Here is a 25988-nt window from a genome sequence, read left to right on the forward strand (position 1 = left end):
TGCCTCCCAGCCTGGACCCACGGCCACCACCACACCGACTGCCCGCACAGCTGGCCCTGCCTCCCAGCCTGGACCCACGGCCACCACCACACCGCCTGCCCGCACAGCTGGCCCTGCCTCCCAGCCTGGACCCCACGGCCACCACCACACCGCCTGCCCCCACAGCTGGCCCTGCCTCCCAGCCTGGACCCACGGCCCAGCACCACACCGACTGCCCGCACAGTTGGCCCTGCCTCCCAGCCTGGACCCCACGGCCACCACCACACCGACTGCCCGCACAGCTGGCCCTGCCTCCCAGCCTGGACCCCACGGCCACCACCACACCGACTGCCCGCACAGCTGGCCCTGCCTCCCAGCCTGGACCCACGGCCACCACCACACCGCCTGCCCGCACAGCTGGCCCTGCCTCCCAGCCTGGACCCACGGCCACCACCACACCGCCTGCCCCCACAGCTGGCCCTGCCTCCCAGCCTGGACCCACGGCCCAGCACCACACCGACTGCCCGCACAGTTGGCCCTGCCTCCCAGCCTGGACCCCACGGCCACCACCACACCGACTGCCCGCACAGCTGGCCCTGCCTCCCAGCCTGGACCCACGGCCCAGCACCGAGGCGCAGTGCCCCCCGCCCCCAGCACGGCCCCCTCACACAGTGTCCCGGGTAAACAGTGGGTGTGAAGACTGAGGAGGCGGACGGCCCTGCCTCCCACCCCTCCCCCCAAGCTGTGAGGGTAGTAACATGTCCCCAAACGGGGCCCCCCTCCCCTCCTGGGCCCGAGGATGGGAAGTGACTCCAAACCAGAGGGCTGCTGACCATGAGGGGCTGGGTGACGAAGACGCAGCAGGTGACAGCGAGGGTCAGGAGGCACAGCCACTGCCCACACTGTGCGGGGCTGAACCTGCGCAGGGGACACGCCGTCAGCCCAGCCACCTGCCCAGCGCCCCGCTCTGCTGACAGCTGCCTGCACGTGGCGGTGGGGTGGGGGTGAGGTCCCCCTTCCCGCTCAGAGGGGACGTCACCCCGAAGCTGCCCGGGGAGAGAAAGGAAAACGCAGACAGAAGCACGGGGGTGGCAGCTTGGTGGTGACAACAGTGGACGGGTCATTCCTTGTCCCTCAGATGACAGGTGACCTCAGGGACAGGCCCTGCACCCTCTAGGAAGCTCCGCAGCTAGGCTGCCCCTGCCTGGGCGAGGGTCCTGTGCCCTCTCGTAGCACCCGGGAGCAGCCAGGCCCAGCCGCCCGTGGGGTCTGCAGGAGACGCCTTCACCGCTGGCCATGGGGGGGCGGCAGGGGCCGAGGTGCAGAGCCATGCCCCGGCCACACTGCACGAGTTCCCAGAAACGCAGTTTCCTCCCCAATATACAGGAGACTTGCCGTCCAAGGACCAGAGAGTGCTGGAAAAATCTTACAGCTCACCTGTATCCTAGAAATCCTGTCCCCAAGCCACAGGCCACGGAGAGCAGCCCCCAGGTGGCCCACGCCACGGAGCTCAGCCACGGCCGGGGGGTCCTCGGCCTCCAGGACGTGGAGAGTCCTCCAGACGCACGGCTGGGCGCTGAAGAGGAGAAAACGGGGCCGGTGTGTGAACGGACCTCTCCACTCCCATCACATACAGCGTGGTTGTTAATCTTGTGTCGGCCAGAAACTTAGCCGACATTACTCTGGGGGCATCTGGAAGGGTGTTTCTGGGTGAGGCTGACACGTGAGTCCGTGCAGTGAGTGAAGCGGACTCTCCCCAAGGTGGGCGGCCCCCCCCCCCGGTCAGGTGAAGGCCTGACCAGAAGAGAAGGGGCAGGTAAGAGACTTCCTCCTGCCTGGCGGTCGTTCTGAACTGGACATCGACTTTTTCCCGCTTTGGGCATAAATGAACACCTGGGTCTCTTCCTTGGACCCCCAGCAGGGGCCTCGCCACCACCGTCCACAGAGGGTGATCGTGGCCGCTGTCTGGACCTGGTGCTCAAGGTTCCCGGGGAGCTGGATCCCGGAGAACACCTCCTCGTGTCTGTGCCCCCCCGGGTCCTGCAGCCACCTGCCTCCAGGCCAGGCCCAGACAGCGCCTTCCGGCAGACCGAGTCCTCCTCGGCCGTCCCCAGGGGACCCCCTTTGCAGAGAACCAGCCCCTGAGCTCCTCCACCCCCACCCCCACTGGCCCCCCACTGAGCTCAGGGCACAGTCGGAGCTGTGGACGTTCACTTTAATTTGCATCAACAAACTTGAAGCTTCAGGGGAAAGTTAAGTGTCTATTACTGACTATTAAGAAAGGCAGGAGCAAGCCTGTAGGTACACAGTAGAACCACCAGGCCTCAGGGACAGCGGGTGCCTCTGTTCAGACGGGCCTGGACCAGGACCTTCGGTCAAGCTGACCCAACTCCCACTCCATCCCCAGCTCCCCCAATGGCCAGAGCAGGACGTGGCTGGAAGAAGCCAGCTGGGTGCACACCCACCACCATCACCTCGTAGACCAGGGACGCAGTGGTCGCTCTTCCCGCTTGGAGACCGCTGGCCCAGGGCCGCCCCCCAGGCCTCCAGCTCAGAGCGCACATGGCCTGTCTCACCTCCACTGCCCGTGCGCTGGGCCTGGGCGCTCCCAGAGGAGACGCCCGCTGTGTTCTGCCAGAAAAGACGAGACCAGGAGGTGAGGCTGTGCCCCGCGGAGCAGAGAGCCCCCCCCCGGCAGCACGTCTGTGACCTCCGGGGAGACGGCCCGGCCACCTCCTCGTGCTCAGGCGGGGGGGCGTCTGGGAGGCACAGGGCAGACCCGGGCCGGAGGGCGGTGGGACCCTGGGGCGCTGACAGGCTCCTCGCAGCCAAGAGGAGCGGCTGCCCAGACCTGCAGACAAGCTTCCAGCCCAGAGCAGTGGGCGGGCGAGGCTCAGGCCGAAGGGCAGGGAGCCAGCCTGGCTGTGGGGACAGGACTGGTGTGGACAGGACCGTGGGGGCAGGACCGTGGGGGCGAGAGCAGGCCTGGAACACAGGCCCGGGAAGAGCGCCCCACTTGGGAATGGGGCTCTGAGCAGGGACTTAACCAGAAAGCATGAGACCATGTGTGCCCAGCACGCTTCCACAGACAAGAGTCACACTGAAACACGTGTGCCCAGCACGCTTCCACGGACAAGAGTCACACTGAAACACGTGTGCCCAGCACGCTTCCACGGACAAGAGTCACACTGAAACACGTGTGCCCAGCACGCTTCCACGGACAAGAGTCACACTGAAACACGTGTGCCCAGCACGCTTCCACGGACAAGTCACACTGAAACACGTGTGCCCAGCACGCTTCCACGGACAAGGGTCACACTGAAACACGTGTGCCCAGCACGCTTCCACGGACAAGAGTCACACTGAAACACATGTGCCCAGCACGCTTCCACAGACAAGTCACACTGAAACACGCGTGACCAAGGCCTGGCATGAGGGGCATCAGCGTGGGCAGTGCCCCTGGCCCCCCATGTCCTCTGCTGCACAGCCTCCTCCCACTGACTGCACCCCACCCTGGCCGCAGCCCAGCCTCTAGAATGTCACTCCCTGTGCACACAGGGCTTCCCAAACTCTGCCCCCTTCACTGAGGTCCCTGGACAGCCCTCCGCTGGACAGCTGCCCCGGGCCGGCGTCCTGGAGACGGCCTCCTGTCTCTGCAGGACCCCTACGCTGGCCGGTTCTGGCCGGTACAACGGGCTCCTCATCTCCAGCACACCCCGGACCTGACGGGACCTGACCACTTGTGGCCAGACCGCAGCCAAGGGAGGACGCCAGGAAGCCTCCCGGTCAGAATTCCCAGAATAGCCGCCTAACCGTGTCCACCTTGTACGTCGTCCGAGCTGCTGGCGTCCTGTGGGGACCAGGGCCTGGTTGGGAGAAAGTGACACTTACCACCGTGACGTGACGCAGAGCGCGGGCCCCCAGGGAGAGCGCTGTCCTCGGGAAGTACCCTCCCTGCCATGGGACAGGCCCGCCTGAGACACGGCGTGCTGCAGGGCACGGCCGCTCAGTGGGGCCTGGACACTGACCGTGTCTCGTGAACATACCGGACGAAGCCGCCCGTCCCGTCCCTCCTAAGGAGCACAGAGCGGGCGGGAGGCAGGACGCACAGCGTCCACCCAGTGGACGGGCCGGACGGGGTGAGCGCACAGTCTGACCCCTCATTCAGACGGCGCCCCTCCTGCTGTGAGACCCTCACAGACACCCCTCCCCAGCTCCCCGGGGGCTGGCTTACCCGGAGGTGCCCCGGCCGGCGCGGCTCCCGGGGGCGGGCCTGGCTGTGCACGGCGGGGCCGGCCGCTGTCCTGCAGAGCGAGGACTCCACTCAGGGCAGCCGTCCCCGGGGCCCCACCCAGGACCAGCTGCGCCGACAAGAAGGGCCCCTGGCTGAGTCTGAAGAGCAGCGACAACAGCTGTGCCCCCGGCGACGCCAGGAGGGCGCACAGGAGGCCCGCCCCGAAGGAGCCGAGAGGGACGGCGGTGGGGCCCACGCCCAGCGGGAGCTGCAGGGACGACAGCGCACGTTACCCCCTCTGTCTGTCCGTCCGTCCGACTGTCCATCCGTCCGACTGGGAACGCGCGGCCGCTGGTGACCATTTGTGGAGGTCACGTGAACACGTGTGCTGCACTTCACCCGAGTCCTCTGTCCCCGAGTCTCAGCCCGCCCGTCTCAGCAGTGGGAACAGAAAAGTCATCAGAAACCCTGCTCCTCCCCCGGATAAATCCTTCCGCTCGAACCCGCCTGACGTCAAACAGCCCAGGTGCAAAGCCGGTTTAGCACTCGTCACAATGAGACAAGAACATCAACATCCCCAGTGTGTCCCCGACACAGAGAAAAGCAGAGAGAAGGTCAGACGACCAGTCCACCTTGGAGGAGAGGCCAGCCTTAGGTCTGGTGACCGTGTGACCTGCCAGACCTCATCCCTGGTGGACACAGCTGCCCCTTCCTGCTCCTCGACCAGACGGCGTCACCGCCGTCCTACATACTCTGCTGACTTGTTCTTTTTTTAAAAAAAACAAAAAACCCGCCAGCCTCTATTCGGACGGCGTGGACTCTGCTCTCTGGAGCTCTGTGGACGCGCAGCCAGACCCACCTGTGAGGGTGACCCCGCACCACGCCCTCAGCCTCGAGGCTGTCGTAGGAGCGAGTGGGACCGCCTGTCCCCACCCCGCAGGCCGGGCTGTGACCTGTCCTCAGGAGAGGCGGAGCCTCCACTCTAACTGCCCGGATGTAGCGTTCATCTCTGACTCAGCGTGGGGACAGTGAGACCAGAGCCGCCCATCGCAAACGTCGTCCCTCAGCCAGGACTGGGCATCAGAACTGTGTTGTGTGTGTGTGTCAGAGGATTTTCAAAATCTGAACTAACTGGCAACTGTAAAAGAAGCCAGGCGCAATCTCCGTGGACACTACAGGCTGCTGTCCCCCAGCCTCACGGAGGCGGTGTGGCCCTCCCACGGTGTCCGCGAGGCTGATCGGGCCACCCCAGACCCCCAGCGCCTGGCCGGCCCCGTCACCGCGGCCCAAGCACAGGGGACCCTCCCCTCAGTCACCCCCCTCCACGCAGCACGAACCCAGCTCACTCCTGAGTCGGGAGGGCGCCCCACAACGGGCTTGGGGCTTCAGCATTCAGGACGATGTCCCACCTGCGCGTGTCCTGCGGACGTGACCAGGGCTGCGAGGCAGGCGTGGGCGCACAGCAGGGCGAAGGCCACGCTGAGGCGCGGCGTGAGCGGGAGGCCCCTGCCCGACGGCCGGCTGTGCAGGGAGGCCCACAGGTGGAAGTCCTCCAGGAGCTCCGTGAACTTGGAGCCCAGCAGCTGCAACAAGCCACAGACACGCTCGCTGGGGCGCTCGAATGCGCAGTGTGGAGTCCGGGTTCACAGGCGCCGGCGTTCTGAGTGCGGAGCGGTCTCCTGCTTCTCCGGCCCCTGTGCCCCGCCCCACCTTCCGCGGGGGCCCTGGCGCTTGGGGACAGCTGTTCCCGCCTCGCCCGTCTCGTCCTTGAGGGTCTGCACCCCCTCTCCCTGCAGCCCCCGCCCACAGACCCCCCCCTGGCGGGCCGACCACGTCTCCCGCTGGGATCTGACAGACTTCAAACCCCGTCCGCTCAGCCCGCCCCCCACACAGGGACAGTCCACAGGCTCGGGGCCCCTGAGGGCCAGGGGGCCCCACCCGGGGGGCCCCACCCAGTGTCCCCCATCCAGCGTCCTCGGCAGCCCTGTACCGCGGCCACATGGAACCGCCCTGAGCTGAAAGTCCCACCCCACAGCGGTGACTGCACAGTGTCGCTCCAAACAGAACAACAGATACGAGCACACGGCTGAACAGGGCGACGTCCATGCAGGATGGGGGGTCCTGGAGGGACATCACGTGTTGTGCGGGGAGAATGCGTGTGTCGTGTGGGGAGAATGCGTGTGTCGTGTGGGGGAGAATGCGTGTGTCGTGTGGGGAGAATGCGTGTGTCGTGTGGGGGAGAATGTGTGTGTCGTGTGGGGGAGAATGCGTGTGTCGTGGCCCACCACGGGCTCTGGCAGGGGGTCACGGGTCACAGACACTGCACTCTGGGTGGCTGGAGTCACTTCTCTGCATAAGTCCCTGAGGAAACCTGAGCACTAACACCACAACTGCCACCGGTTACGCTCTGTGGCAACACCGTGTCTCCAGCACTCCCGGTGGGCGCTGTGCCTGATTGAAAATCCTTTTCTGAATTCATTATAGACATTTTTTCTCCCTAAATTCGTGATGTCAGCCTGAGCCCAGCCTGTCCCCTGTGGCAGGTGGCGGTGGGGACGCACTGGGAAGCGTCACCTCTCATGGCCCCGAGCCCGTGACACCAGGAACAGTCCCCACCAGTGCTCTCTGCACCGCGATTTGTTATGGACGCGGGTCCCACAGGTGGGACTTGAGCAAAAAATGGTGCACGAGGGGCCACTACACGGCCTTTCAATGGCGACATTAAAAAAAATTGTGAAGGCCCTGGCCGGTCGGCTCAGTGGTAGAGCATCGGCCTGGCGTGCAGGAGTCCCGGGTTCGATTCCCGCCAGGGCACACAGGAGAAGCGCCCATCTGCTTCTCCACCCCTCCCCCTCTCCTTCCTCTCTGTCTCTCTCTTCCCCTCCTGCAGCCGAGGCTCCATCGGAGCAAAGATGGCCCGGGCGCTGGGGATGGCCCTGTGGCCTCTGCCTCAGGCGCTAGAGTGGCTCTGGATGCAACATGGCGACGCCCCAAGATGGGCAGAGCATCGCCCCCTGGTGGACATGCCGGGTGGATCCCGGTCAGGCGCATGTGGGAGTCTGTCTGACTGCCTCCCCGTTTCCAGCTTCAGAAAAATAAAAAAATAAAAAATTGTGAGGAAACTGACTCTAAGAAATAGAAAGTGCAAAGCTCACAGGCATCACCCTCAGGGCTGCACAGAACATACTCATAACACGGGACATGCAAACGTCACGTTCCACGGTCAGTTTGAGATTCTAGATGACTAGCCTTTCCTCTGGATCCCCCCACTCAGCTCTGATGATGTCTGCTTTCTGGTGATCAGTCTCGGTCTCTCAGGACGCACACCGGGCACTCACAGTCCTTAACCAGTGCCCACCTGGGAACCACAGGCAGCCGCACAACTTGAGCCTGTTACCATAGTTACAATGAAACTCCTCACCGCAGTGATTCACAGCTGGGAGGTAGAGTGCATTTAAAGAAAACACGGCCCAGAGAAGCAGAGCCGGGCGCCGCATCCTGCCCGGGGCCAGAGTGACGCACAAGGACCCAGGTGACGCACAGGACACGGGTGACACACAAGGACATGGGTGACACACAGGACCCGGGTGACGCACAAGGACACGGGTGACACACAGGACCCGGGTGACGCACAAGGACACGGGTGACACACGGCATGGGCGACACACAGGACACGGGCGACGCACAAGGACCCGGGTGACACACAGGACCCGGGTGACGCACAAGGACATGGGTGAGACACAAGGACCCGGGTGACGCACAGGACACGGGTGACGCACAGGACATGGGTGACGCACAAGGACACGGGTGATACACAGGACACGGGTGACGCACAAGGACACGGGTGATGCACAAGGACACGGGTGACGCACAAGGACCTGGGTGACGCACAGGACACGGTGACGCACAGGACACGGGTGACACCTACCTTCCAGAAGCCCAGGCCCCGGTGCAGACTGGTCAGCTCCCGCTCCACGCGGCCGTCCCCCCGGCCTGCGGCCAGCCAGCACTCTGCGGGGAAGAACCAGCCGCGTCCCGGCCCCGCACGCAGCTCCCGCACCATCACGTGGCTGACGAACCAGGCGGGCGAGGCCCCGCGGCTGTCATGCCACAGGTGGACCGTCTGGAGCGGGCCCAGCGGAGCTGTAGTGCTGAGGACACAGCAGAGTGCCCGGTCAGCTCAGGGCGGAGCCCGCCTCCCACACTCACGGGCGGGCGGGACTGGTCAACAGGCAGAGCAAGGTTTTGGGGGTGGACGGTGAATCCCACAGGCCCCTCGAGCACAGGACAAAGTGCCTGGCCACAGGGAGCAGTGACCCCGTGGGCCCCCTCCCAGCCCCTCTGACCTCCCTGAGGTCTGTCTGCAGTTACCCCTCTCCATGGGGACACAAAACCCCCACCAATAAACCAGTGAGCGCTTCCAGGAGAAGTCCAGCTGCTGCCTCTCCTGCCGACAGCAGGTGCAAGGCGCCCTGGTGACGGCCCCGCCCTGTGGCCACGCCCTGCAGCCTCGCCCTCCGGCCCCGCCCTGCGCTGCCTGACACCCTGCGAGCAGGGTCAGTGACAGAGCATGCTGGTGGTGTAGGCCAATGCGTCCCTCTGTCCCTCTGTCCCTCCGCCCCTCCCCACACGAACGTGCTATTGAACGGACTTCAGAGGGCAAACTGTACAGAGACATACGACACCGTCTGTGTGAGTCACGGGTCCCTACTGGAAAGTGTGGGTGGTGACCAGGCCGCAGCGTCCTCGCCGGCCCCTCTCCCCAGACTGACCGCGCAGGCGGACCAGGTCGGATACCTGAGGACGAAGGTGTGTCTGGAATTCCGTTCAAACAGGGGCTTCTCTGGACAGTAGAGCTCCCTGGGTTCTGAACGTCCATTTTCACCACACAGGACGATGTGGACCTCAGAACAGAGACACGAGGGTAAGAGTTCCGTGACTGAACCCATGACCCTCACGAGCGCCGGGCAAGGTCCCCCCGAACAACCCCACGCTGGAAGCCAGTGCCCCACGGGGACCCCGCGGCCGGACCCGGGACAGACCCTGCCGGGGCGGGTCAGGAAAGGCCAGATGCCGCCTCGGTTCTCTGGGGCACCTGGTTGTCTCTCGAGTGGGCACCGTCCTCCCTCCGCTCAGTGGGGACACTGGGGGCCCCAGAGGGCGAGGGGCCCCACAGACACACATGCCCAGTGGGCTTGGCTTGTTGCTCCCTCCTTGGTGATCTTTGTGGCACAATCTGATGGACTGCAATTTAACAACCTATCATTTAACAGAAGCCCTATGTGGTTCTCTCTCTTAAATCCTCCCCCTCGCAAAGTGGTTCCTCCGAGTCATTTCTAGAGTTGTTTCGTTTTCACCTTTAAGTCTCTGGTCTTCAGGAGTTCATTGTTGGGCACAGTGTGAAGTAGACTTTGTATTACTTTTCCCGCCAGGAAAGCCACTGCCCCCACGCCTGTCCCCGTGCGGCCCGTGGTCCTCTCTGGTTTGCACAGCCTCACATGCCTGGCTCTGGAGTCGGGTCCGGTTCTGAGCATCTGTCTGACCGCCTCCTGACCACGTGACGTCATCTTAGCCGCTGCAGCTTCCGGCCCCTGGTGACCCGCTGGGGGTCCCGCCCGGCTCTTCTCTAAGTCGCTGTGACGATTTCTGTTCTTCTCTTGTATTCTCGCATTTCCTTCCACCTCCACTTGAGAATCAGTTTTCCAAGTTCCACAACATCCTTCCTGAAATTCTGGATTTCACCTCTTTATGTCTTGTTTTTTCTCATCTGTAAAATGGGTATATTAAGATAACTTTTTCCAAAGTCTCTGAGGTTTGGGGGAGTGAACGAGATGCAGTGGAGCCCTAGCCCACGTTAGCCGGTGCTGTTGTTACTAAGGCTTCACGGGTTAACGTGGGAGAAACGACGAGGAAGATGAGTTTTCCCGTCCTGTCCTGAGCGAACGTCTCTGTATATTTTTATCTTTCATGCAGACTTCCCTGTGACGGTCTCGCGGGTGCAGTGACTCTCGTGGGCACACTGGCTGGCATTCTGTGGCCGTGACGGGAACACACTGGTCCCAGCTACTCCTATGACATGTTCTAAGTGGTTGCTGTCGTCATATAAAGATTCCTTTGAGGGTTTTTCTGAGTCATCCGGCAATTCTGCTGAGCTTTAATATCAATTCTAATTACCTGACTAAAGATCCTCATATTTCTATGCAGACATCACGTCACCTGCCAATCACTAATCTTCCCTCCCCTTCCAGACCTTAAGTTCTCGTTCTGGTTCTTGTCCCATCGTCCTCACTGGTGTCCCCAGGATGGCGGCAGACATTCCGGAGACACTGTCATAAGCTCCACGCTGGCGGGGGCTTGTGAGGTGAGGCCCCTGCACTCTCTGTGTCTGTGTCTGTCTGACGGGGGCCCGGGGGGAGGACACACGAGCTCCGCCGCGGGCAGCACGCCGTCTGCCCCGTCCACGCTGTGCCCCCCCCTCGCCCACCCCCTCCCCAGCCGCCCCGCCTGCTCAGACTGTGTGGTCTGGAATGCGGCCCAGACTGCCCTGAGAAGTGGGGTGAGTTCCAGGCTCAAAGGGAACGCACCTCCTGTGGGCTCTGTGCCAGCTCACACCACTTCCGGGGCCGGGTGGACGGCTCAGCTCCGCCCCGGCCTCCGCTCTGCTGCCCCACTGGCACGGGGCAGGGCGTCCACGTGTCCACCGTGGCCCCTCTCCTGCAACCTGCCCCCTCCGGTTAGCCCTGCTCACCCCCTCCACGACATCGTCCATCAGGAACTCTGGGAATATCATCATTAGCCCAGACTCCCTGCCAGCCACGTCCCGCCTGTCCCGAGCTGGTGTGGGCGGCTCTCACTCCTGCCCAGGTCTCCCTGTGGGGGTGGGTTCACACCATCGACCAACACAGCCTGGGTCTGAGGGTCTCGGCATCCCACTCGGACAGCCAGTCGCTCTGGGCCGATTTCCACAGTGACGGGGAAGGGGGGGTGGACGAGGCCAAGCAGGAGGACGACAGCCAGCTGTGCCGGTGACGAACCAGGCAGATGACCGAGTCACAGCCGTGTCCCCCCCCACGCCTCCCAGGATGCTTGGCTACCTTGGCGGAACAGCGGGCCGGGGACCGGAAGCCCGTGTCCACGACGACGGCATACAACTGGTGGTGGGGTGGGGCGTCTTCGTGCAGAAAAACGTAACCAGGTTCCTTCTCTTCACGGTGATCTATTTGTTTGGTTTTAGCAACCAAAAATACATAAAGAATGGTAGAAACCACGATGAAAACACCGGGAAGCAGGTTTTCTGGGTGTCTGTAAATAAAGGAGAGGAATAAAGGGTTAGTCATGAAAATAAAGCCAGAGACCAGCCGGTGCCCCACACACTAGCTAACACACGCGCACATGCTAACACATGCACATGCTAACACACACATACTAACACATGCACATGCTAACACACACGCTAACACATGCTAACACGTGTGCACATGCTAACACGCACACACATGCTAACGCACATGCACATGCTAACTAACATGGGTGCACGCCGACAGGAAGGGCCCCCCACCCTGGTGGAATCTGAAGCCCAGCTGAACCTGCGTGTCGAGTCCCAGCCCCCCGGACCCCTGGGGCCCCCACACCACCGGCCTCTGAGGCGTCCGTGAGTGACTCAGAACGACCCTTTCCAGCAGCTCGTCTGCGAGGGGTCAGCTCTGTGCTGACTGATCAGTAACCAGGGCGGGACTCCCTGGGGCGTGGCCACGAGAGAGGAGGGCGCGACACCCAGCACCCCAGGACACGCAGACTCTGCCCCTGGAGCTTCAGGCAGAGACCCCGACTGCACGGGCAGCCTGGCGCCACGTGTGGGCAGTGGACGGACAGACGGACGGACGGCAAGGCAGACGAGCTCCTGCCGCCCGGGCCCTGGCTGTGCGTGCCCACGTCCAGAACCTGAGTGTCCTCGCTCTGGCTGCACGGTGGCCACAGAGCAGGGGCGTTTTCAACTCCGCCCCTGAGGAGAATGGGGAGAGGGGGCAGCGAGGGAAGGCAGGGCCTGCGTGTCCAGCAGCGTCGTACCCACGGATGCTGACCCGGCCTGTCAGCCTCACTGACCAGAGGCACACAGAACTCTGGCTGGACTAGGACGGACCCCCTCCCCGCCAGCGAGTGAGGACAGACAGACAGACGTGGATAACTAGATAACATTTGAGTGACAATTACCTACTAGCCCCGTGTTCTGGAAAACACACTGACCCCCACGCGGCCACGGCCCCTGAGCCCCGGGGGGCCGGGGGGGGGGGCAGCCTGAGCAGCTGGCCCTGCAGACGACGCGACGCGCTCTGGGGCCCCCACAGCGGACTCACCCCTGGAACTCAGCCACGCCGCTGGTCTCCAGAGTGGCGTTCAGGTCTCTCCTCGCGACGGAGAAGGCGGCGAGGCGGTCATAGCTAGGAGAGATGCGGTGAGTGTCACGGGTGCCCCCGGGGGGCAGCGTGTGGTTGACGGGGACAAGGACGACGAGGGCCGGGAGCAGTGGTGACGCTGGGGCCCGTGTTCGGCTGTGAGGTGGGCGATGTGGGCCTGACTGTGCCCTCGGCGCCGTGCGGAGTCACACGAGGAGCCACGAGGGCGGCAGGTCAGCCAGCCCAGGGTCTGGCCTGGACACGCTCGCCGCCCGACAGGCAGCCGGGAAACAGCTTTGTAGGACTTGACTTTTGTTAAGGTGACAATGTCCACGTGTGCCTGAGCCGGGACTCCCGATTCTGAAGAAAACGCAGCCACAGCCTCTGACAGAAGCGCCAGCTCTGTGACCAGACAACAGAGACTCTGATCAAGCGACGTGACTGCTGAGTGGGAGCCCCGGCTGGGCACAGACGTGTCCTGTCACAACGTCCACCCTCAGCCACGCCGGCCAGGGGCCCAGAGGCTCCGGGCTCCGCTGGGGAGACCACGAGCACGTGTGCAGGGACAGAGCGGCTCACACTGGGCTCCGTCACCCGCCCCTCCTCTGTCCAACAGATGTGCACCTGGCACCGCCCCACGGTCACTGGGGATGGCGGGGAACCAAGGGAAGTGAGTCACCAGGCCCTGCTCCCCGGGGGGTTTCCCACAGCTGGGACAGGTGCACAGCCAGGGACACACACACAGCTCCCTGCTCCACCATGGGGACAGATGCACAGCCAGGGGCACACACACGGCTCCCTGCTCCACCATGGGGACAGGTGCACAGCCAGGGGCACACACACGGCTCCCTGCTCCACCACGGGGACAGGTGCACAGCCAGGGGCACACACACGGCTCCCTGCTCCACCACGGGGACAGGTGCACAGCCAGGGGCACACACACGGCTCCCTGCTCCACCGCGGGGACAGGTGCACAGCCAGGGGCACACACACGGCTCCCTGCTCCACCACGGGGACAGGTGCACAGCCAGGGGCACACACACGGCTCCCTGCTCCACCACGGGGACAGGTGCACAGCCAGGGGCACACACACGGCTCCCTGCTCCACCACGGGGACAGGTGCACAGCCAGGGACACACACACGGCTCCCTGCTCCACCACGGGGACAGGTGCACAGCCAGGGGCACACACACGGCTCCCTGCTCCACCACGGGGACAGGTGCACAGCCAGGGGCACACACACGGCTCCCTGCTCCACCACGGGGACAGGTGCACAGCCAGGGGCACACACACGGCTCCCTGCTCCACCGCGGGGACAGGTGCACAGCCAAGGGCACACACACGGCTCCCTGCTCCACCGCGGGGACAGGTGCACAGCCAGGGACACACACACGGCTCCCTGCTCCACCGCGGGGACAGGTGCACAGCCAGGGACACACACACGGCTCCCTGCTCCACCATGGGGACAGGTGCACAGCCAGGGGCACACACACGGCTCCCTGCTCCACCATGGGGACAGGTGCACAGCCAGGGGCACACACACGGCTCCCTGCTCCACCATGGGGACAGGTGCACAGCCAGGGACACACACACGGCTCCCTGCTTCACCATGGGGACAGGTGCACAGCCAGGGGCACACACACGGCTCCCTGCTCCACCACGGGGACAGGTGCACAGCCAGGGACACACACACGGCTCCCTGCTCCACCATGGGGACAGGTGCACAGCCAGGGGCACACACACGGCTCCCTGCTCCACCATGGGGACAGGTGCACAGCCAGGGGCACACACATGGCTCCCTGCTCCACCGCGGGGACAGATGCACAGCCAGGGGCACACACATGGCTCCCTGCTCCACCATGGGGACAGGTGCACAGCCAGGGGCACACACACGGCTCCCTGCTCACAGGGGACAAGGTCAGGAAGGCTCGAGGCCCCGGGCCCGACACGGGAGAAAATGCACTGAGACTCCCCCCCCCCCCCCAGCTCTCCCTCAGCGCCGTGTCCGTACCTGCAGCTCACCCTTCCTGGAGACGTGCCCGACTCGGGGGAGAAACTCTCGGACTTCCAATGTCCCCTCTCCCAGAGCCGGCACTGGACGCCCTGGAAACGCACGCTGTAGGTCACGGCCTGGGCCAAGTATTTGTCCGGAGGTTTCCTGTCATAGTCGGCATCCAACAGGGACAAGTACCCCACGGCGCGGCCTGAGGGGGAAGCGAATCTGGAACCACAGCCTGAAGTTTGCAAAGAGCCCAACCCCGTCCCCAAGGCAGATGGGGCAGGGACCAGGGGACGGGGGAGGGGCCGGACACGCAGAGCGCCACGACCACGCATGGCAGAGCCTGGGCTCCGTCACGTGGACACGCCGCGGGCGGGGAGCGTCCTCCACGACCACGCATGGCAGAGCCTGGGCTCCGTCACGTGGACACGCCGCGGGCGGGGAGCGTCCTGTCCACTGACCTGTCAGCAGAGTGGCCGGCACAGAAATGTGTGCCGTGGGCCCATCCCAGACGTGGGTCTGTTTGACCAGAAACTCCGAGGGCGTCGGTTTCTCGGAGAACCTGGGGACGAGGGCGGAGCTGGGGACGAGGGCGGAGCTGGGACATCGGGCGCGTTTTGGTTCTTTCTCCCGAAGGCTCGGTCAGCTAGCTGTGCAGACACCCTGTCCCCACGGGCAGGCAGGCTGCGGCCCAACGGGACAGACGCTTCCTCCACGGCCCCACCCACTGCTCCTGCGGACAGCGCGACACTCGGCCCTCACTTAATTAAAGGTCCCAAGTACACGTGGGCACGGATGAGGACGCGACCCCGCCCAGCCTGCCGGAACACCGCGCGCGGCTCGGGAGAGCGGGGAGGTGGCAGAGACGGTGCTGCTGCCCGAACACAGGCCCGGCCCCTCCCTCCACACACCAGCCTCACAACTGCTTCCGAGCGCGAGTTCCCTCGCGAGACCTGCAGAGGGCGCCTCTCTCGCCCGATCCCACCGCTGCCGCCCCAGCACGCACCTCACCAGCAGCAGGACAGGGAAGGCTCTCGGGCCCGGCTGGGAGAAGTCCACCCGCACCTGCAGGGACTCCCGGGGGGCTGCGGGGAGCCCTGTGACGCGGTGGACGTTCACTCTGTCCCTGCGCAGCACGAACGCTGCCTCGCTGCCCCTGGCTCCCTGTCGGCACGCGGGACAAGACGTTGGCCTGCGGGGACCTGACCGCGTCCCGGGTCCCGGGGGCAGCCTCAGCACAGCGGGGGTGACCTGACCGCGTCCCGGGTCCCGGGGGCAGCCTCAGCACAGCGGGGTGACCTGACCGCGTCCCGGGTCCCGAGGGCAGCCTCAGCACAGCGGGGGTGACCTGACCGCGTCCCGGGTCCCGGGGGCAGCCTCAGCACAGCGGGGGTGACCTGACAGCGTCCCGGGTCCCGGGGGCAGCCTCAGCACAGCGGGGTGACCGGCCGGCTGTCCTCACCACACCGACTTCCTCCCCGAACTCCACGGTCACAGGTGTCCTCAGCCGCTGTCTGCGGAGGGGCCTTCCGCTGGGGCAGCCGTGCAGGGACAGGGCGAGCACCGGGCCGGCCTGGGGACACACGCCCAGCTCACGGCACTGGCTCTCCAGGTTACAAAAGTCACTTTCATTCCTTTTATTGCTTGTTAGGTGGGTTATTTTCACAGGCTGCCTATGAAAATAATCCCAACTAACATACCTATTTCCCTCAAGCAAGGGGGTGTGAAGGCTTTTTAAAATCAGCATTTTTTTTAGCAAAATAATGAGTCTGTCTTTCATTTGTACACTCGTCCATCAGACATTACTGAGGACCCAGCTGAGCCACGTGCTCAACCACGCCAGGGACACAGAATCAAGGATTGCTGGTGCTCTGACCCCTGATCTCTGACCCCAGCCTGTGATCCAGGTCACTCACCTGCCTTCTGGAAGGAAAGCCTCAGGGACGTCTACGTTCTCAGAACCACGAAACGCTGGCACGAGACCCCGATGTCTCCAGGGTCACATGCCCTCTGACTCTGGTCCCTCTCCTGCCCAACCTCCCGGGACCCAGCGGCCGCCCTTGCTGGTGACACATGCTCAGACCCACTCCGGCCTCTGGCTCAGACGGTGGGTCACAATGGCCCACAGGACACCGAGCGGGCCTGTGTGCAGGGGCCCCAGGTCTGCTGAGCGTCTCCTGCAGGACAACAGACGCAGCAGCACGTCTAGGGGCCGCTCTGGGAGCCGAAACCAGGCGCAAACAGGGCTCCCTGGCCCCCCTCTTCTCATCAAAGCATGACCGCCGTGCGTCCGAGTGGGGCGCCAGAGGGACCGTTCGCCTGCCACGTCGTACCTGACCAGGACCGCGTCCCCACGGACACGGACAGGAACTCCGGAAGAGCACGAGCCGGCTGACGTAGCAGGGGCTCCGCGCCTCCTGCCCGGCCAGGTCCGCGGGGAGGAGCACCCGGACGGGGCCCAGGCTCTGCTCGGAGCTCTGAGGGCCGCGGTGCAGCTGCGTGCGGAACTCCATCTGCCCGGCGTGGACGTGGAGCTGGCGCCGGCCGCCCGGAGACAGCAAGCCCTGGAACGGCACGGGCGAGAGGCCGACGGGCGGCGGTCAGCTCCCTGGGTCAGACCGGGGAGGCCGTCTGGGGCCCGAGCCACGGCTCTGCTGTGAGGACAGGCTGCCACGTGACAGCGGCGCAGACGTGTGCTTTGATGCCTCTCTCTGTGGCTTTCCATTCCCCGTGACATCTGCTGTGTGTCCTGGGGCTTCTTCGTCCACCTGAAGGGAGCTGTGTAGCACTGTCAGGACAATGCCTGCGGGCCCGGCAGTGCCCTGGAGCACAGCGCCTCGGGGCCCAGAGCAGGGAGGGCACCCGGTGTGCCCCGTGTCCTCAGTGTGTGGACAGCTAAGACGGCTGCAGCCGCTGGGCTCAGATCTACCTCCCCGCACACATCACCCCGAGTGTCAGCTATAGAGCCGGCGGGTCTGGGCAGGCGGACGGGCACGTCAGCGGGGACAGAGGAGACACAGATGCTCCGGAAAGCATGGGCACTTCCCAGCTGAGGGGCCCCAGTAACCCTGAGCAGAAACACGTGGCGTGACCGTGGGTGCGCTCTGCAGGCTCTCCCAGAGGAACGCCTGCTTTCTACACCAGCACGCGTCAGCAACAACGTCTGCGCCCCTCAGAGAACAGGAAGCTCTGTTCTCAGACACTGCCCGGCACCTCAAGTGAAGATGCTCAAACCCTCGTGGACGGGGCGGGAGCAACCTGTCGCCAGAAACATTCCAACGTTCCCACGAAACACAACATTCAAAATGAAAATTTCCAAATTTTAAACTGCTACCCAATATCATAAACATAGTGCTCCAGGAACCGACGGCATTCCGGATTTCGAGAAGCAATCACTGAAACAGTTACCATCAGGGGGGAGGAAACAGTTACCATCGGGGGAGGGAACAGTTACCATCAGGGGAGGAAACAGTTACCATCGGGGGAGGAAACAGTTACCATCGGGGGAGGAAACAGTTACCATCGGGGGGAGGAAACAGTTACCATCGGGGGAGGAAACAGTTACCATCGGGGGAGGGAACAGTTACCATCCGGGGGAGGGAACAGTTACCGTCTGTGGGGGGAGGGAACAGTTACCATCGGGGGAGGAAACAGTTACCATTGGAGGGAGGGAACAATTACCATCAGGGGAGGGAACAGTTACCATCGGGGGAGGAAACAGTTACCATTGGAGGGAGGGAACAATTACCATCAGGGGAGGAAACAGTTACCATGGGGGGTGGGAACAATTACTATCAGGGGAGGGAACAGTTACCATCAGGGAAGGGAACAGTTACCGTCAGGGGGAGGAAACAGTTACCATCAGGGGGGAGGGAACAGTTACCATCGGGGGAGGGAACAGTTACCATGGGGGGGGGGGGAGGGAACAATTACCATCAGGGGAGGGAACGGTTACCGTCCGGGCGGAGGAAACAGTTACCATCGAGGGGAGGAAACAGTTACCATCCGGGAAAGGAAACAGCCACACGTCACCCGGGGAGAAAGAGGACAACGTACCTGCAACGCGTCCGAGACGATCTGAACACCTTCCTCGTGCAGGTGTCCCATGCGTGAGTGACTGCAGTCCGTGACCTCCAGGACCCCGGACACGAGGAGGGCCAGCGCCTGCACCAGCCCCTCGTCCGACAGAGAGCCTGTGGCGGGCCGGCGGGCGGCCAGCAGCGTGCGGGCGTGTTCGAGGATGAGCCGGGCACTCGTGGCGCTGAGCTACACGGAAACAAAGGCCCGAGGGGGGCGTCTCCTCAGACGTAGCGCACAGCCCGCGGCGTCCCCCGCCCCGGAGAAGTGGACCCCCTGAGTTTGGGCTCCGAGGATGGGCTCAAGTCCCGGTCTGCACCGACTCTGCAAGTGCCAGTTCCTTCTGAGCGTTTCCTGACCCGTAAAATGACCAGAGAAGAGTAAGCGGTCGCTGCAAAGCAAGTGTAGTCTCAGTGGACGGCTGAGGGCGTGCCTCTTCTCTGTGGTCACTCTGTGGGTCAGGAGCTGGCTAGCAGAGAGCCAACTGCTCCTCAGGGAGATGGTCAGCAGTCAGCTGGACACAGAGCTGGACTCGGGTCCATGCTCGGAGCCCCAGTCCAGCGTCCCCACTTCCCAGCCGTGATGGCAATCTCCCCATCCAGACCCTCCGTACACAGAGGAGAAGAAAGAAGCCTCTCTCAGCCTTTATGCCACGAGGCCCCTTGCTCTGAACCCCAACTTCACAAGTCCCTCCTTCCTTCTAGAACCTTCTCTCATCCGCCACGGCCATTCTGTCCTGCCACATAGACCCTCTTCCTGCTCCCCAGTAACTGAGACCTCTGCCTGGAGCACACAGCCTGCAATGCCTCCACCGCCCCTGGCAGGGACAGCCCTGTCTCCCTCCCTCTCCAAGCTCTCCACGTGGACCACCGTCCAGCACACAGGGGAGTGGACACCAGCACGCGGGGTGACGTGTCCCCCACCCTCACAGGGGGTGCTCCTACTCCCGAGAGTGCTCAGCCGCGAGCCTCAGGCCCCTCTGCCCGTGAATCGCAGTAGGTGTCGCAGGAGGATAAGACTCTCCCCAATCCTGTGCCCACACGCCTGTCTCACAGCCAACGAAGTTACAGTGCCTTTCCCGCCTGTTTAGTGGCCCCCAGACCCTGCCCTGCGGACCCTGTGACTGTCCCGGCACACTGACCAGGACCCGGCACACTGACCAGGACCCGGCACACTGCCCGAGCTCCCCTCGCCCGTGCGGAGGACCGAGTGTCCCCTTCCTCGTTCGTAGGAAAATGGCTGAGAGATTAAACTGCAGCCTTGAGACAAGTCTTTGGTGTGGACTTCAGAACACCTTGTCCTGCCCCCCAACAGGAAGTGATAAGATTGTTTATAGGAAGCAGCTGATCCCTGTAGCCATTTTCCTACCTGCCTGGGGGGCATCACTTGGCCATCTTTCTCTGCACCTGAGTCCACTGTAGACTAATGTGACCCAGGCTCTGCTGATCTGCTTGATGAGCAAAGAGACCAATAAACACGATGAGGCTGCAGAGATCTGAGCTCTCAGTCCTGGAGGCCGGGAGTCCCCTGGACCCATCTTTTCTCTGTGTTGTGTCCTGTGTGTGTTTTTTCTTAAGCCCTGCAGTTCCTTCCTCTCGTGCACACCCACGGCCGAGCCTGTCCTGGCATGGTACCTGAGCAGCTCCCGTGGCTGCCAACCTGTGCCTGGTGAGGTCAAAGGGAGGCTCTTCTCTCTGGGAGCCAGGCTCGACTGAACAACACGTGGCTAAGAAACACTTCCTAAAATCCAACTCTTCCCCCAACAATAAAATCAGACTAGTTTGTAAATGCATGGAAACCACCATGAAGGTCCCAGACACGTGGTAACGCATCATCAAAACAGACTCACAATGGAAAGGACAACCTTGCGTGTCACCTGCAGTCCACCTCCGGCTTGCCAACGGCTGTGTTAGGAGAGAGGTCCCTCACCAGTGACGGGGGCACAGTGCTATTCGAGTGCATTCCTAGGGCAAGTCCTACTTCCAACCCAACTGTCCGAACGTCCTCCGCGCAGCTTCTCCCAGGACTGACCGGGTCCGCGCTGTGCTGCGAGAAAGCCGGGCAGCACTCGGGACGAGCTCACCTTGTTCGGGAAGTGCAGAAGGTCCTTCAGCACGAGGATGGAGTCGGCCACCTCCTCCTGACCAGGACAGAGGGCACAGGGACCAGACGAAACAAGGGGAGAGGGGAGGTCAGCCTGTCCGCTCGGGGCTGCGCGCCAGCGTGCTCGTGCCGACGCAGCACCGCCCACGTGCCCCGGCTCGGAGTCCGGGGACACCGGCATCACAGAGGCCATCACTGTGGTCGGCCCGTTTTCTTGCTTGTGTGGCCCCCTCCCCTGGGCCTGCTGGCCACGGTCCACCCCGCCGAGAGGTGACACTAACGGTCAGGGACCAGGAGGGCAGCACAGAGGGAACTCCGGGGAGGGAGAGAGTGAACACTGGAGGGAGCAGTGTCAGGGCCACTGCCTGAGGGACGGGGGGGGGGGGGCAGAGTGCTCTGTGACGTGACAGCTCTGTGACAGCGGAGGACGGGGTCAGACACCCTGCAGCGAGGACAGTGTTGCTGTGGGGCGTTGCCTTGGAAGCTGCATGGAGTCATGACCCCAACAGCCGCATCGCTGTGACGGGGGGACCCGGCCTGGCTGAGAACTGCCCCTCAGAGCAGCGTGGGCACGCCCGCGGGGACAGGTGGCCGACGGTGGTCTCTAGTAAACCAGCCGCGTCCGTACATGATGTGTGAGCAGGCGAGAGGTCACAGCCACACGTCAGGGCACACGGTCCGGCCCCCTGGGCTCATTCCTGATCGTGTGTCACAGGCACGACCCCTTGCTGGCCACACTGGTCCCCGACAGACGCTGCCCACCTTGCCCCGCTCCGGGTCACACTGGTCCTGCCCCTGCCATGTCAGGGCCCCGACAGACGCTGCCCGCCCCGCCCTGCTCCGGGTCACACCTGGTCCCGGGGGGCTAACGTGCACACTGAAGAAATGAGTGCGTCCTGAATCCGTGACCACTGGCCACAGGGGGGGCTTCCGTGCTCCTCGGCCCAACGAGCCAGGACCCTGGTGGTCATGGAGACGTAGTTCCTGATGTCCCTGTCACTCCCCGTCTGCCGGAGGGTGGCCAGGGCGTCCAGGCTGGAATTGTACCTGGAGGACACGGAGGAGTCACCACGGTTGCTCCAACTGAGCCGGCTGTGGTGGGGGGGGCGCTCCCGGGGACACAGACGAGGTCACTCACACGTCCTCGCCGGGGCAGCGGTCCCCATGGAGACGGGGCAGCACCGTCACGGCCACGGCACACGGCCGAGTCTGGGAGCCATCGCCATCGGTGACCGCAGTGGACACCAGGACTGGAAGGAACGTGGCAGGGTGGTCAGCAGGGCGGGGGCAGCGGGGAGGTCAGCGGGGCGGGGGCAGTAGAGACGCTTCCCCAAGTGCAGACGGCGGCAGGGACGGGTGGTCAGCAGGACCTGTCACCCGACCTCGGCTGGCCTGTCTGCGTGTCTGGACGGCGTGGGACCACAGGGCGCAGAGCCGACGGGGACACCCCCTCCCTCTGGGGAGACCGCGCTCCCACGGGCAGCGGGGCAGGACCGGCAGGAGCGCCGGCCGGGAGGGCAGCCAGGTCCCAGAGTGGACGGAGGCAGGCCCGCCACGCGGAGGGCCGGGGGTGGTTGCTCTGCTCACACTTGCTCTGTCCCGACCTACGCCGTGTGCCTGTGGCAGTGAGATCCCACGGGTGGCCAGGACTGGCACCTGCTCGACCTGCCCGCATGCTCAGGGGCACAGGCGTGTGAAACCGTGAGGAGCCCGGAATCCCAGAGGGGGAAACACAGACTGCAATGCAGCCCGGGCTCGGGCGCGCCTTGAACCAGACAGAGTGAGGCACCGGCTGTGCCAGGCCCCCCGGCAGGGGGGAGGAATTCCCACCGAAGGGCAGTTTGTGCAGACAGGGGGACAGGGCAGGAAGTGGCTGTCGGGGGACTTGGGAGCTCCTTGCTGTGACAGGCCCCGGGTTCGTGGTGGGGACCTGCAGCTGAGGTAGAGCTGAGTCCCCGTGGGCAGGGGCCCCACCCATCCCTGCAGGTGGAGGTCTCGGAAGAGGAACCCCGGCCTGAATGCGAGTCCTGTCCTGACCCGGCTCTCAGGATGGGGCTGCAGGACCTGGGTGAGCAGCCGTCGAGGGAAAGTCCAGGAGACAGAGTGAGGCCATCTCCGCCCAGGGGGCTCACGAGGCCGGCCCGAGAGGCACCCCACCCATGACCCACGTCCCGTGCCCCCGGGACAGTCAGCAGACAGCAGACCGCCCCGCCCTGAGACCACAGGGCCCCCTGCTGCGTGGGGCTGTGTCACCACTGCCCCCAGAAGGTGGTGCTGGTGTGTCTAACGGGGGTCAGGCCAGGTCTCACGACGGAGAAGACAGCTGGGTCTGAAGGACGGACGAGACCTAAACGAACCAGGCGGAGGAACCGGCTGGGAGTTCAGGCGGAAAGCGTCCCGGCAGAGACACAGCCTGGCCTCCGCAGCAGAACCCTCGCCAGCCTGGAAAACGCGGTCACTGCTGGACCCTCGCTCAGCTGCCCTGGGTCTTGCGGGGGGGGGGGGTCTCCGAGTGGCTCTGTCTCTAACTGGCTCCGCTGAAGCAGGTCCCAGGGGAGGGTCTGAGCGGGAGGGACGAGGGGACGGCTCAGAGGACACACCAGCTCAGCACCCTCCACCCACCCGCTGCTCTCAGCGAGACGGGGCTTCCGTTCCACCGACAGGCGCTGGGCTCCTGGGCCCACACATTTCACCAGCACGCAGGGACAGCGGCTCTCAAATACGTTCCCATGTACAAAACGTTCCTTGTCGTTCCTTTACATTACATTTCAGATTCCAACTTATTCACACGGGCGTGTTCTTTCTCAGAGGTCGGCAATCAACCTCAACTAAAGAGCATTCGACTTGTTCCAGAGGAGTCAAGACAGTTTTGCCATTTTTGTTTCTGGCAACCAGGGAAGAAGGTTTAGAACCACGAGCAGGCGTACCCCGTGACCCAGGCTGGCCCGGGGACGTACCTCGGTGATGGTCCTGGGGCTCCCCGGCCGGCAGCATGAAGTAGAACTCGGGGTCCCTGCCCTGGTACAGGCTGCGCCAGGAGGCGTTTCCTATCCGGTAACTAAACTCGTAACGGAAGTCCTGTGACCCGTTCCAGGGAGACAGCAACCACCCCCCAGAGGAACACGTTAACTGGGCCCGAGGAGCACTCACACCCCATCGTCACCCCCTGCGGGCTCAGTGCAGACAGGCTCGGGCAGGAACAACACGTGTCCCCAGAGCACATGCAGGGGGTGACCTCCTGCCTCCAGCGGCCCCGCCCAGAGCCTGGCGAACACCCCAGCTGCGTCTGTCCCTGGGGTCCTGGGCTCTCCTGGCCCGGGGCCCCCTCGGGGTGGAGGGGGTGAGGCTGCACCTCCACTGCCCACTGGGGGACACTGCAGATGGAGGATGGGACCGGGGCACTTGCTCAAGTGGGGCCTCCGGGGAGGAACCGCCTGGCAGGACGTGGGGCGGGGCAGGCTTGGCGTCCTGTGCCCCCGGGACGGTCAGCAGACTGCCCCGCCCTGAGACCACAGGGCCCCCTGCTGCGTGGGGCTCAGTGTCACCACTGCCCCCAGAAGGTGGTGCCGCTGTGTCTAACGGGGGTCAGGCCAGGTCTCAGGCTTGGCGTCCCCAGTGTTTCACCACAGAACCGGCTGTGACCTCTGCCCTCGGGACGGGCGTGGGGCGCCATCCTCACCGGCCTCCCCGACGTGCAGAAGACACTGAAGACGGTGTGAGCCTCGAGGCCCCGGGGGGGCTGCACCTGGCAGGCCACGTCCCGCGGCGCCTGGCTGACGGTCACGTACAGCTGAGCCTTCCCGAGGAAGCGGCGCCCGGAGGCTGCAGAGGAGAGATGGTGACTCCCACCCGGGAGAACGGGCACGGCCAGCTCGGGGTGGGAGTGCACGAGAGGGAGGCGCCGCGGGACTTAACAGAACACACACGGGACACAACACAGAGGAGACGGGTCCAGGGGCCTCCGGCCTCCAGGGCTGAGCCCAGAGCTCCACAGCCTCAGCGTGGATGCTGAACCAAACCACCCGTGCGGTGAGCCCCCAACTCCTCTGTGCTGGTGAGCCCCCAACTCCTCTGTGCGGGTGAGCCCCCAACTCCTCTGTGCGGGTGAGCCCCCAACTCCTCTGTGCGGGTGAGCCCCCAACTCCTCTGTGCGGGTGAGCCCCCAACTCCTCTGTGCTGGGGAGCCCCCAACTCCTCTGTGCGGGTGAGCCCCCAACTCCTCTGTGCGGGTGAGCCCCCAACTCCTCTGTGCGGGTGAGCCCCCAACTCCTCTGTGCGGGGGAGCCCCCAACTCCTCTGTGCTGGTGAGCCCCCAACTCCTCTGTGCGGGGGAGCCCCCAACTCCTCTGTGCTGGTGAGCCCCCAACTCCTCTGTGCGGGTGAGCCCCCAACTCCTCTGTGCGGGTGAGCCCCCAACTCCTCTGTGCTGGTGAGCCCCCAACTCCTCTGTGCGGGGGAGCCCCCAACTCCTCTGTGCTGGTGAGCCCCCAACTCCTCTGTGCGGGGGAGCCCCCAACTCCTCTGTGCTGGTGAGCCCCCAACTCCTCTGTGCGGGGGAGCCCCCAACTCCTCTGTGCGGGTGAGCCCCCAACTCCTCTGTGCGGGGGAGCCCCCAACTCCTCTGTGCTGGTGAGCCCCCAACTCCTCTGTGCTGGTGAGCCCCCAACTCCTCTGTGCTGGTGAGCCCCCAACTCCTCTGTGCTGGTGAGCCCCCAACTCCTCTGCGCGGGGGAGCCCCCAACTCCTCTGTGCTGGTGAGCCCCCAACTCCTCTGCGCGGGGGAGCCCCCAACTCCTCTGTGCTGGTGAGCCCCCAACTCCTCTGTGCGGGGGAGCCCCCAACTCCTCTGTGCGGGTGAGCCCCCAACTCCTCTGTGCGGGGGAGCCCCCAACTCCTCTGTGCTGGTGAGCCCCCAACTCCTCTGTGCGGGGGAGCCCCCAACTCCTCTGTGCTGGTGAGCCCCCAACTCCTCTGTGCGGGGGAGCCCCCAACTCCTCTGTGCGGGTGAGCCCCCAACTCCTCTGTGCGGGGGAGCCCCCAACTCCTCTGTGCTGGTGAGCCCCCAACTCCTCTGTGCGGGGGAGCCCCCAACTCCTCTGTGCTGGTGAGCCCCCAACTCCTCTGTGCGGGTGAGCCCCCAACTCCTCTGTGCGGGTGAGCCCCCAACTCCTCTGTGCTGGTGAGCCCCCAACTCCTCTGTGCG

General features: G+C 64.3%; 1 protein-coding gene across 1 annotated transcript in view; it reads right to left on the reverse strand.

Moving 5' to 3' along the window:
* Positions 1 to 25988, reverse strand: part of PKD1L1 (polycystin 1 like 1, transient receptor potential channel interacting) — a 76032-nt gene that overhangs the window by 28367 nt on the left and 21677 nt on the right. The window contains exons 18-38 of the mRNA XM_066354259.1: positions 24465 to 24607; positions 23743 to 23863; positions 21924 to 22035; positions 21637 to 21832; positions 20766 to 20822; positions 18662 to 18871; positions 16939 to 17169; positions 16068 to 16178; positions 15612 to 15769; positions 15067 to 15167; positions 14618 to 14810; positions 12568 to 12651; positions 11308 to 11515; positions 9011 to 9117; positions 8142 to 8364; positions 5623 to 5796; positions 4214 to 4481; positions 3802 to 3845; positions 2445 to 2610; positions 1417 to 1555; positions 813 to 897 (exon numbers count right to left, since the gene is read on the reverse strand). Coding sequence (XP_066210356.1) covers positions 813 to 897; positions 1417 to 1555; positions 2445 to 2610; positions 3802 to 3845; positions 4214 to 4481; positions 5623 to 5796; positions 8142 to 8364; positions 9011 to 9117; positions 11308 to 11515; positions 12568 to 12651; positions 14618 to 14810; positions 15067 to 15167; positions 15612 to 15769; positions 16068 to 16178; positions 16939 to 17169; positions 18662 to 18871; positions 20766 to 20822; positions 21637 to 21832; positions 21924 to 22035; positions 23743 to 23863; positions 24465 to 24607 — 3131 coding nt within the window. The remainder of the gene's footprint in view (positions 1 to 812; positions 898 to 1416; positions 1556 to 2444; positions 2611 to 3801; positions 3846 to 4213; positions 4482 to 5622; positions 5797 to 8141; positions 8365 to 9010; positions 9118 to 11307; positions 11516 to 12567; positions 12652 to 14617; positions 14811 to 15066; positions 15168 to 15611; positions 15770 to 16067; positions 16179 to 16938; positions 17170 to 18661; positions 18872 to 20765; positions 20823 to 21636; positions 21833 to 21923; positions 22036 to 23742; positions 23864 to 24464; positions 24608 to 25988) is intronic.

The sequence above is a fragment of the Saccopteryx leptura genome, chromosome 12 (assembly GCF_036850995.1).
Source record: "Saccopteryx leptura isolate mSacLep1 chromosome 12, mSacLep1_pri_phased_curated, whole genome shotgun sequence".
NCBI lineage: Eukaryota > Metazoa > Chordata > Mammalia > Chiroptera > Emballonuridae > Saccopteryx > Saccopteryx leptura.